At 36.8% G+C, this 13383-nt stretch overlaps 1 protein-coding gene across 1 annotated transcript in view; it reads left to right on the top strand.

The window, feature by feature from the left end:
- LOC138697641 (G1/S-specific cyclin-D2-like) overlaps window positions 1-12367 on the top strand; it is an 82003-nt gene extending 69636 nt beyond the window's left edge. Inside the window, exons 4-5 of the mRNA XM_069823067.1 lie at window positions 7775-7920; window positions 11917-12367. Coding sequence (XP_069679168.1) covers window positions 7775-7920; window positions 11917-12144 — 374 coding nt within the window. The 3' untranslated portion in view covers window positions 12145-12367. The remainder of the gene's footprint in view (window positions 1-7774; window positions 7921-11916) is intronic.
- The last annotated feature ends 1016 nt before the right edge of the window (window positions 12368-13383 follow it).

Here is a 13383-nt window from a genome sequence, read left to right as displayed (position 1 = left end):
AATGCATGCAGTTCTACGTTATATATCTTTCTCCATTCTCCTGTAACTTCATCCCTCTTAGCCCCAAATATTTTCCTAAACACCTTATTCTCAAATACCCTTAATCTCTGTTTCTCTTTCAAAGTGAGAGTCCAAGTTTCACAACCATACAGAAGAACCGGTAATATAATTCTTTTATAAATTCTAACTTCCAGCTTTTTTGATAGCAGTCCTGATGATAAATGCTTCTCAACCGAATAATAACAGGCATTTCACATATTTATTCTGCGTTTAGTTTCTTCCCGAGTATAAGTTGTATTTGAGCCGTTCAGAGCAAAAGTGATGTAAGTCAAAATTGGGTAATGAGATTTAAAGTAAAAATTCTGTAAAATACAGCGCAAAGTAGCAATTGATATGTCCTTCTTGCTATCCAATGACTACTAATAGTTTAAGTAAACTGAATATTAAATGCTACATTGCGCTGTATTTTACAGAATGTTTACTTTGACCCTCATTACATATTTTTGACTTACACCACTTCTGTTCTGAACGGCTCATTTGTTACTGTTGCTCCAAGATATTTGAATTTTTCCACCTCTTCAAAGGAAAATTTCCAATTCTTATATTTCCATTTCGTACAATTTTCTGGTCACGAGACACAATCATATTCTTTGTCTTTCAGCAATTTACTTACAAACCTATTTCTTTACTTGCTTCAAGTAAAATTCCCTTGTTTTCCCTAATAGTTTGTGGATTTTCTCCTAACGTAGTCACGTCATCCGCATAAAAAAGCAGCTAATGTAACCCTTTCAATTTCAAACCCTCTCTGTTACCCTGGACTTTCCTAATGACATATTTATAAACACTTTCAACTTAAAATCTAACCTTCATTGTACTTGTACAGAGATTTTAACAAACTGGTTTACTTAATTTTTTTAACATCCTTCAATCAATCAGTTCTTACAGCACTCCAACCTTGATTCGAATATAAAAGGAAATGCCCTTAATTATGTTTTTAATTTTTTAATAGACACCTTCATAACATAACACAATGGCCAATATCACACGCAACTTTGCTTAAATATACAGTATGTACAATGAAAGAAAGGTTCATAGTCAATAGAAATTGACAGAACTTTACAATAACATAATAAGATATCAACACAAGATGACATGCAGTGTTGCTAGACGTGTAAACTAGTATTTATGGAATAGAATAGCGAGCTCCATATCTCAGCAATAGAATCGTGTATAGACTGATCATGTTTTATTAGAACTGTTATTACATTCTCCACCGCCGATGTCTTGCCGACTTCAAAAGGTTCTTGCTTCTTCAACAGGTTTTCCAAAGTCGCATTCCTACACGTTCAAACTACATGTTTTGTGTTAGGAAGGTATAAGGAATTCTACTGTGTCGCTTTTCTTCGCTTAAACCGTGGCAGTCTGGAGCATGAAGAAGGCTGTTTGTACATTTGGAAGTAAAGTAGGAATATACATCCACATTATTTCGCAAATATTTTTCGTTTATATTGCATTACATTCAACACGGATTATAAAGAAAAAATATGGGCACTTACAACTACTATTTCTTCTTTTTCTTCTTCTCCATAGAATGCTACGGTTGTTACTCTATTTGGATATACTTACTACAATTTCCAAAGCATTCTGCATTTCGTTATTAAATTTATTCGCACAAAATGCCGTGAGAACATCATCAACACACTGATTTTATGACAGCAAAGACCTCTCTAGGAACCTGTGAACTTCAAACTTGCCTGAAACATTGTGTGAATTCCAAGGACATTTCCTAACAGTACTGGTTTAGAGCATCAGTGGCTTAAGCATTCTAGTGTTCTACGTGACACTTTGTTCATTTTTATCACATCCCTAGCATTTGTTTTTATCACTTCCTAACATTTGTTTCTTTGTTTGCCAACATTTCAAACTGCAAATTCTTTACTGTACTATAAAACATACTTTGCGATCGTCATTTGTTTCCCGCATAGATAGTCGACTGAAAATGACGGCTCCGTCCAAACGTTTTGGTGAAGCTAACATTAGTGAAATAGAATTTTAGTAAGTCAATATATATTTATTGTATTAGAATAATTTATTTCTTCTAATCTTTATATACTTCTGTTTTTATCACCTCCCTACCATTTGTTTCTTTGTTTGCCAACATTTCAAACTGAAAATTCTGTACGGTACCTACTATAAAACATGCTTTGCGATCGTCATTTGTCGACTGAAAATGGCGGCTCCGTTCAAACGTTTTGGTGAAGCTAACAGCAGTGAAATAGAATTTTAGTAAGTCACTGTATTAGAGTATTTTATTTCTTCTAATCTCTAATATACTTTCTTCTGTTTTTGTCACCTCCCTACCATTTATTTTTTTTTTTGTTTGCCAACCTTTCAAACTGCTGCAAATTCTTTACGGTACCTACTATAAAACATGCTTTGCGATCGTCATTTGTTTACCGCATAGACAATCAACTGAAAATATTTTGGTGAAGCTAACATTAGTGAAATATAATTTTAGTAAGTCAGTTAATATTTTACTGTATTAGAGTGCTTTATTTCTTCTAATCTTTATATACTTTCTTCTAATCGTATAATAGTCAATTAAATCCCACTCGAATTTTGATTTTCTCTAGATAAATCAAAATCTCTAGTGAGATTACTGTTGATAAAAAGTTATTCTAGTTCTGAAGTACGTACTTGACTTTAGCACCATTAATTTCCAAATGAATCCAATTTTCTGTAATAAAATATCATTACAATTTCAAACAACTCATTGATGTGATATTGATGTGTGGATCGTTTCGACTATCAATTGCATTGTTATCTGCAGACTAGGCCTCGTGGAATGAGGAAGCGATTATGAAGAACGAGAAGGCTGAGCCTTTAAAATTGTATTTCAAATCCCATCACCCTTACAATGGTTGCAAACCATGCGGTAAATTATCGCGTTATGCAATATTTTAACCCTGATGCGATATGCTGTAACACATACGATAATGCAATAATTTTCCTTAATCGTATCATTCTTCAGGATTCATTTCACTTTGCTTTCCTTAGGATGAAATTATCACATTAATTAAACATTTGAGCCTATTCTATTCTTTTGGTACTCTCTAGATCAACTTTTTAAGTCTGTCTCGCTTTCGTCAAGATTCTCAGAGGATGGCACTGATTCTTCCCCTGTCAATAGTATGCTTCCATCATAGTTTGCTAGTCTGTTAATTACGATAGTCTGTTCGTAGCTTCTGTCCGAGAAGTGATTATTAGCTTGGTGCATAAGCTCGTAGCGTTTTTGTTTTATCACAATACTGCGTTGTTAAGGGTTTGTTTATTCGTTTGTCATTTGAAGTGTTGCACTTTTAATACGCGAATTTGAAGCAAGTTTGCGTTATTTGTGAGCTAAAGAAGATGGAGGAGGAAAAAAAACACTTCCAACATATTCTCCTGTTTGAGTTTAATAGAGAAGCAAAGGCAGCGGAGACGGCTCGAAAAATTTGTGCCGTGTACGGCGAGAATGCCATCGGAGAAAGCACTGCAAGAAAATAGTTCTGTCAAATGCCATCGGACAAAGCACTGCAAGAAAATAGTTCTGTCAAATGCCATCGGACAAAGCACTGCAAGAAAATAGTTACGTTGTTTCAACACACAACACCCCGTACAAAAGGCAGTGTAATCATAACTGCTGACATTTATTGGCAACAACTCAGACGTCTTGTGGAATCGAAAAACTACCCCAGCGTTGGCACAGAGTCATGGATAATGTAAGAGAGTATATTACTGATTATTTTCTTTTATTTGTATCAAATAAAAACTTTTTTTCACAGCGGATATTAATATTGTATGTTCGCGATAATTTTGTGGAAAATCTGATAATTTTTATACTACAATTCCATAATTTTGTGTTTGAAGGTTGGCAACGCTGATTCGGGCTTCTGACGGATCAGAGCATTCGTTTTGTTTTCCCACGCGTGTGAAGACAATCTGTCACCTTGAATCAAAGCAAATCGCCCTGGAAGGTACTGCTGTATGCGACGCTCTTGTTCCAATGATCCCGATAAGCCAATCCTGGCGGTCGGTCTGGTCTTGTTATGATTTCTCTCCACCAGTACTATATTGTGCTCTTCTCCCCGTCCAGTCTGTGCGCCGTAGCCTCGGTGCATGGGGCTCTGTCTAGGGTGTTCCCTGCAGGCCGATGACTTTGATAGACGAAGGAATTTATATAACATGATTATGTTTCACTTTGAGGAAACCTGGGTTTTAAAAACGGTAGTGTGCAAGCATCTTGACATCCAAGTAAAGTTTCGTATAATGTTACTGAACTTGTGACACTATGATTAAAATTATTTTAAGCATTTCAGATGTTTCAGAGTTTGAATAAAATAAATCTTGACTTAAATGCTCTTCTTCTTCTTCTTCTTCTTCTTCTTCTTCTTCTTCTTCTTCTGCTACTAAGCGTCGGGTTCGCCTCTCTCCGTCCATTTCATCCATTTTTCCCGGTCTCTACACATTCTCTTCATCTCTACCATTGTTTTCCTTTCTGTTGGCCTCTTCTTTCTGTTGTATCCTCCCATTTAATTCTTGGTCTTCCTCTTCTCTGTCTTCCTTCCACTCTCATTTCCATCACCTGTTTAACCTTCCTTTCCTCTCCCATACGATATGCATCCCAAACCATTTCAACTGCCTTTCATTAATCACCTCTGTTAATGCTTTTCTCAGTTTAACTTCTTCTCTTATCCTGTCATTCCTTATCCTATTTCTTCTGGCCTTTCCTACAGCTCTTCTAAGATATTTCATTTCCACTGCTGTTAATTTACTTCGATGTTTATCTAAGAGTGGTAAGCTTTCGTTACTATATTGTATTATAGGTTTAATTATTGAATTATATATCTGTATGTTTGTCTTAGTGGTTATTTCTTTTTTTCCCCAACTATTGTATTACTTGTTTGATAGTATGCTGATGTTGCTTTCTTTACCCCGATTTAAATACTGTACGTATATAACTGCGTAAGATGTATGCAGACAATTCTGAAAATGTTTTCCTCCAGAAACTTACAGCTTCATTAACGAGATAATGAAATAGAGTAGAGCCTCACTAATTCGGACTAACTGAGGGAAAAAGTTGTTTTTTTTTTCTAATGCCAGTCGTTTGACTGTAAAGTCATTTGACCTCTTGCACTCCAACATTTTTCAAAGATATTGTCATGGTCAGCCAATGAAGCACAGATTTTGAGGTGTTCTGAATCCATTGCTTGGTTTGAGTTGCACAATGGGCAGTTAGGGGACTGATGTATTCCAATTCTATGCAGGTGTTTGGCCTGTTGCCAATCTAAATGCAGCTACAGACGATTTTCGTGGTAAATCGGGAATTAATTGTGGATTATGATGCAGAGATTTCCATTGTTTCCCTTGAGATTGTGTTATCAAATTTTGTTTGTTGATGTAGATTTAATTAATCTTTTCACAGAGTAATACGTAGATTTAGTAACAGGTCTGTAAGTAGCAGTGCTGCCCTTTTTTGCTAAAGCATCCGCATTCTCGTTTCCCAGGATTCCACAATGAGATGGTATTCATTGGAATATTGGAGTACAATTCTTTTATTGAGTGCTATTAATTGAGAGAGCATTTTAGTAAGACTGAATTAAAGTCCAAATTATAGAGAATTTACTGAAACAGAATTATTTCGACGAATGACGAAAATAATGATATGGTATATATAGCTATTTAATTACCAACTTAATCATTAATAATTAAATTTTACAAACATGTGAAGCACAACACATTAATTAAAAAAAAAAAGAACATGTTGGAAGTCCTTTAATCCAAGTCAAATCCTGCATAGGAAGTACATCCTGTTACTAGCTTTTACAGACATATGGAACACAAAACATTAATTAAAGAATGAGTTTGAAGTTCTTTAGTTCAAGTCAATTACTGCACACGAAGTGATAATGTAGCTTTCAAATTTTTCAGACTAGGATCAAAAAAATTGAAGTGTAGTCTGTGCCAAGTCTCCTTTGGAGGACATCGGTTGATTCCGTGGGAGCTTAGGTGTACACGTGAACGAATTTCTTATACGCGATTCTGCAATGCTTTTCTTTGTTTTGTTCACTGTTGCTTTTCCAGTCTGTTATCGGTCAAGTGTTATAATTAATCTGTAACTATAGTCTAGGGGTAAAGTACGTGCAGAATAAACATACTTTCCCTAGTCGTTGAACCAGGTGCTGCCCGAAGTGGACTTTGGCAAATTCAGGCTACAGGAGAGCGGTCATTGTATCTGGACTGTAATGTCCATGAAACTATGCAATGAAAAATTGTAGTCGTGATACATGTGTGTACATTTAATCAAAATTTATTAATTTTTCATTGTATGAAGTATGATTATGAAGTACGAAAAGTATATTTAAGATTTTAGCAAATATATATGTTTTCAGAATTCCTGAAATCAAAAGAGTGATTTTGGACATGCTGGCTGCTGTTCATGCACAATAATTCACCTAAACTATTTTGTCGGAGTTTTTCATATTCAGGGCCTACAAGTCAATCTATCCGGGAATGGTACATGATAAATATGACAACTTAGATCTTAGATTATGAATATGAACGAAATGTAGCTCTTACAGTATACAGGATGTTTCCGAGATGGTGTTACAAACTTTCAGGGATGATGGCGAAGGGCACATGTATCAATTTGAGATAAGGAACCCTGGTCCGGAAATGACCGAGTCGAAAGTTGCAAGCAAAAATATTTCTGTGGAAATCAAATAATTTTATTCCTATGTACACCTAATTTATGTGTATTTATCTGTACACATTACACATACTGTATTCATCTGACGTTGTTTACGTTGTCTACTTACAGTATTCCATTCAGTGCGCTGTCTGAGGGATGGGGACAGGAAACTACACCAAAGCAATGCAAATAACGTAATGTGTAACGGACATGGTCGGTCCTGATATGCACGTCTGTAGACAGCAGTGTATGTGTACAAGTTGCAGTGTCCAGTCGATCAGTCCTAGTGAAATGGAGGAGTACACGAGAGCGGAGTAAACAGACCTGATCGAGTCGAAAGTTACAAGCAAAAATATTTCTGTGGAAATCAAATAATTTTAATCCTATGTACACCTTATTTATGTGCATTTATCTGTACATATTACACATACTGACGTTGTTTACGTTGTTTACTTACAGTATTTCATTCAGTGCGCTGTCTGAGGGGTGGGGACAGGAAACTACACTAAAGCAATGCAGATAGCGTAATGTGTAACGGACATGGTCGGTCCTGATTTGCATGTCTGTAGACAGCAGTGTATGTGTACAAGTTGCAGTGTCCAGTCGATCAGTCCTAGTGAAATGGAGGAGTACACGAGAGCGGAATAAACAGACCTGATTTTCGAGCCAATGGGAACAGTAGACAAGCTCACAGATTGTATCGGGCCAAATACCCACGTAGGAGACATCCGGCCCATACCATTTTTCCACGACTGTTCCAAAAGTTAAGGGAAGGAGGGCACGTGGTGCCAAATTACAATTCCATTTCCACACAACTATTTTTGCTTATAACTTTCGACACATTCCTTTCCGGACTATGGTTCCTTATCTCAAATTGATAGATGTGTCCTTCGCCATCATTCTTGAAAGTTCGTAACATCACCTCGAAAACACCCTGTATAAAAGAGTATATAGACAATACATACTGCGTCCTATGAACAATTTGTTTTATTATTAACAAATATAATAATTTATCTGACTAATTGGTGGTTTGCTTTGTTCCAGATTATTCCTTCTCCATGTACACTCCTAGCATGATTGCTGCTGCTAGTATAGCTGCAGCACTCGATGGTTTGGACTGGACTGGAAAGAGCGGGTGTTCGCTCAATCAACTTCTAGACAGACTTCATATCATTACAGCCATTGAAAGGGTGAGTTGAATGCCTACATCCTAATTTTTACTATAGGCAAACACGATTGAGCAGTTTCCTAAAATAGAAATTTTAAAAATTCTACAAATCGTCGTAAACCATGAATTGAACACACTAAGTTCGTAATTTTGTTTTTCCGCTTTTTGCACCTATTCAGTGATGCAAATAAATGGAGACCTTGGTGTTACATTGAGACTGACTGGAACTTAACAGTATTACAAAATTAACAGATTACTTAATATAATCAATTTATTTCAGTAACTTGATATCGATTTGTTATGATCGTGTTACTATCTCGTAATTTGTTAATTTGCGAGATTATGAATCTACAATTTCCGACTCTCCTCCAACAGATGTCTGCCCAATCGTTCGCTGTAAATGCGAAATTTTGCAAAACTAACTAGTTTTTATTTAAACCTGCAAGCTTCAAATTGAAGTTTATGCACAGTCCAGTCACGAAGCGCAATATGTAGTAAATATGCATCCATAGATAGTTGCTAACCACTAGGATCGCTACTGTCGCCTCATTACAGGCAATGCGAAATAGTGCCTGCACAGTCTATTGTTCCTAGTACTTACTGGCTTTTAAGGAACCCGGAGGTTCATTGCCAGCCTCACATAAGCCCGTCATCGGTCCCTATCCTGAGCAAGATTAATCCAGTCTCTACCATCATATCCCACCTCCCTCAAATCCATTTTAATATTATCTTCCCACCTACGTCTCGGCCTCCCCAAAGGTCTCTTTCCCTCCGGCCTCCCAACTAACACTCTATATTCATTTCTGGATTCGCCCATACGTGCTACATGTCCTGCCCATCTCAACTATTGTTCCTAGTACCCTCATAAACTCAAGCTTCGTGATATATATATATATATGTGATTTAAAAAACTCTGCACAACCTACATATAACAGATAACCGTATTTTGTTTGATCAGAAAGCACACTGTTTGTAGCTTCATTGATAACTATGCTTTTCTCCAACACATATCATGTCTGCAGAATAAAAATTTAATGAATAGCAGTGATTACTACTGCCCTTTACCCCCTTCCCTCACTTCCGTTTTATTGCTAGAGTCCATGATATACTGGTAATTCCATCACTCTGTCATAAAGAATAATGTAGTTCTGCTATATGGGTACCCTCATCCAAGTCATGCAGAAGCCGAGAAAATCAGATATGCAGGATTGTTGTCTGTGAACATCTTCCACCGGAGAGAAAAAAAAAATGCACTTATGTTCTGCTCATTCTGCATCTTGAATATGATTTAAGACAGCCATTTTGTCACTGAGACTAACTCAAGTCGAAGTTAGTTGTTTAAGGGGTTCGATAGTGTACAGTTTACGGAGTACAGTTTTGGAAATATTCAACATTTTTTCCCTCGAATATTGTAATTTGTACAATAATGAAAATTAGTAGGTGTAAAAAACTGTCTTCCTACTATATGAAAAAAAGTACAACATAAAAAATTATTTATAATTTTTTCAAAATCCAAAATGATGGCAGTTCACTGTGCAGTGATGAAGCATTTCCCTCATAACTCAACTTTTTCATATTCTCGCTTCTTTATTGTATTGTTGAAACTCATGTTTGCAATAGTATGCTCTTTGAATTAAATTCTATAATAAATAATATTTCTTTTTTATTTTGTGTTAAAGCAATATACTGATATTTTACCATTTTTTAAAATGATTTCATTTTGTATCAGAAAACCTATCCAAGATAGGGAAGTGATTTTGCATTATTTAATAGATATAACATAGATAAATACATCACAGAATGTTCGATAGTTTTTGAGTTATCAGGGAAACGGTTCTTGAAAATGTAATTTATGGAAACGAGCGTTACACATTTTTTATGTAGGCTATAATTTCTTGAAACCAAAAATCACGTTCGTTTGTTTACAAACAAGCAGCCATTACTAAGATGGTTACTGGTGTGAGAAATTTAATGTCCAAAATCTTTCTCATCAGTTGATATGAGAAATATTGCTTCCAAAAAATAATACATTTTTAGAGTGGGTGTGGTGCTATCCACTGTAAGGAGGGACTGAGGTTGCAGCATCCTGCCTTTTAAATCTTAAAAACTATCGCAGATATTGACATATTTTCCCCACTTTTTTCGTTACATCCTGTATGTACTCTTGTGATTTTATTCTAATATTATACTTTATATATTATACCACATTCCTTCGTATGTAATATCAAGCAATCTTACATAATTGGATTCTAGATGAACATTGATTCTCATACATTACTAATAAGAATTGCACTATAGAATAATGGATCTCTTCCGAGATAGTTTGTGAACACATAGAGTATGTAAAATGTTTTGCTGTGTGTGATCGAAGATCACCACTGTTAAAACACGGTGGGAGATTTGTCTTGTACTGTATCACAACACAAAGATCCAAAAATCTTACTCGGCATTTTTTTTATTGGGTTAGGCATTTGTTAAATTGCCATAGATTTCGTTCATGTTTTCCTTTTTCTACAATATATTGAGCATTCATTTATCATTTACTAATGACTATAAAAGTAAACTAGCCTTACTTTTCCTTGTGAATACTTTTTTCCAATAATATTCTGTATATATAATTAAGATAAATTCTCAAGAAATAAATTAATAACAACAATTACAAAACAAATGAATGATTTTCATAAGCCATCTGCTTCCTTAGTGTGTTTCCAGAAGAATGTATGCCTGATACTATGAATGTATAAAGACTTATGCTCGATCATGCCGAAATGTAGTAATTATACACCTGGTAGCAGCCCTTTAATGGACCTCATTAAAGTACACCTATTCATTAAAGTTCAGGTTTTCCACCAATCAGAAAACACCATTGTAGCAATATGAAAGCGCAAGTATCGATTATTCTCGGATATGCAATCGAAAGACAACTAGCAAAACGTCACGGAGCTGGAAATCCAATACTGTCGCAGAAGGTTATGTTTTGTTACTATAATAATTAGCGTTAATTGTAAATAATATTCAAATAAATTCAATTTGTCATCTCGTTTTTCAATGTCTAAATCAATTTTCAGGTTATATCAAGATTAATGTTCATTTTACTCTCTAGATTATATCAAGGTCAATGACATTTGTTTCTCGGAAAAAATCAATAATTTCGCGTCTGCGCACATCTCACAATTTACGAGGTATTGCACAAGGTCACTTCCGCTCCCCAGTCAGATAATAATATGAATAAGTTCAAGTTAGAAATATGGTCGAGCATAAAAAGCCGTATGAAACTCGCGTCTTAATTACTACCATTATAGGCTCGTTGCATAATGTACTATTAATTCTCTACACTTAGAATAGTACATTATGCAACGAGCCTATAATGGTAGTAATTAAGACGCGAGTATGTTTATGAAATGAGCACAAGCAAGTTTCATAATTTTCATACGAGCGTCTTAATTACCATTATAGACAAGCTTCATACGACTTTTTATGCTCGACCATATTTCTAACTTGAAATTATTCATAAGTATTCATGTTGTTCTTATGTGACTGGGGAGCGAACTGACCTTGTGCAATCTCGTAAATTGTGAGATGTGCGCAGACGCGAAAGTATTAATTTTTTCCGGGCAACGAATGTCGACGACCTTGATCTAGAGAGTAAGATAAACGTTAAACTTGATATAACCTTGAAATTGAATTCGACATTGAAAAACGAGATGACAAATTGAATTTATTTGAATATTATTTACAATTAACGCTAATTATTATAGTAACAGAACATAACCTTCTGCGACAGTATTGGATTTCCAGCCTGCGTGACGTTTTGCTAGTTGTCTTTCGATTGCATATCCGAGAATAATCGAAAACCTAAACTATAATGAATAGGTGTACTTTAATGACATGCATTAAAGGACTGCTACCAGGTGTATAATTACTACATTTCGGCATGGTCGAGCATAAACATTATTTAATGAACACATTTTAGAAACTTTTTATTGCTTACTCAATTTTCCTCTGTTTTACTTTTTAGGACTACCTACAAGGCTGCCTGCACCAAATTGAAGACATGGTGACTGCTACCATGAATAGTCGAGAAGTTAACTGCAATGGAACTTCGGGAAACTCCACAAGTGGCAACACATCGCTTAATTCTAGATCAAATTTAGATCATTCTTCCCCTTTATCGGGGACAAGTGATAAAATGACAGAGCACGGGAAGGCTGGAACGCCGACAGATGTGCGAGATGTCCATTTCTGATACAGGTCGAAATGTTCATTTCTAACAAATATTTTGTGACAGGAACCTGCTACGAAGGATGTCCTCGCTAGCTCCGGAGCAGGAGTGTATCACAGTACAATATGAAGCGGAGGTCGGCATCTCCCTTTCCTACTGACCAAAGTGCTGTTGAGAGCTAGCACCCCCTCCTTAAAGTAAAATTGTCGCATTTGATCACCGATCCTCACAATGGAAGTATCACACCCCACATGCCGAAACTTACCTCGAAACTTTGGTGACATAACCGATGTGCTACGAGAAGATCACGTGCAAAACATTAGCTGCCTGTTTCCACTGCAAGGCCCCGAAATCGAAGCTGGAATCCTGTGGCCAGACGATAACGCGGCGCAGCTGGACATCCCTGCCTCCCTGGCGAGTGGAGTGGAGTGCCCGTGTGAAATGGAGTAAACTCTCTCGCGTCCCATCTTCTCAATGAAGTATAAACAAGAGACAGAAGTGACTGGTATCGATTGAATGTAAAAATTAAAGGTAAAGGTATCCCCGTAACATGCCATGAAGGCACTTGGGGGGGGGGGCATGGAGGTAGAGCCCCATGCTTTCCATGACCTCGGCACTAGAATGAGGTGGTGTGGTCGGCACCACGCTCTGACCGCCTTTTACCCCCGGGAAAGACCCGGTACTCAATTTTATAGGAGGCTGAGTGAACCTCGCGGCCGTTCTGAAAGTTTGGCAACGAGAAAATATCCTGTCACCACCTGGGATCGAACCCCGGACCTTCCAGTCCGTAGCCAGCCGCTCTACCAACTGAGCTACCCGGCCGCCCATCGATTGAATGTTGAAAACACAATTCTTTTCGGCACCATGCCCAACGAATAAACACTTCATTGTCACACTGATATTGAATATCATTAAAGTTATCTCGTGACCTTTCTTGTCGCCCGCTCTTCCTTATCGCAGTTTGATTGGCATTCCTTCCGTCGGTATTCCGTCCTTGCGAGACCTATAACCCTGTAGTCGTCCGCTTGTATTACTGACCTTGACTCACGTACGTCTGTTCGCTGCTGATTGCCACTCTCCGCTCCGCTTGCACACAGGAAGGGCTGTCCATTCCAACTAGTAGCGATTAGTATCCACTGCCATATTACTTACATGCAAAATTCCGGGGTTTATTTCGGGGCCTTGCAGTGGAAACAGGCAACTAATATTTTTCACGTGTCCTCCTCATAGTACATCGGTTATGTCACCAAAGTTTCGAGGCAA

The sequence above is a fragment of the Periplaneta americana genome, chromosome 4 (genome assembly GCF_040183065.1).
Source record: "Periplaneta americana isolate PAMFEO1 chromosome 4, P.americana_PAMFEO1_priV1, whole genome shotgun sequence".
Taxonomy (NCBI): domain Eukaryota; kingdom Metazoa; phylum Arthropoda; class Insecta; order Blattodea; family Blattidae; genus Periplaneta; species Periplaneta americana.
Note: the sequence above shows the minus strand (reverse complement) of the source record. Positions and strands in the feature narration are given on the sequence as shown.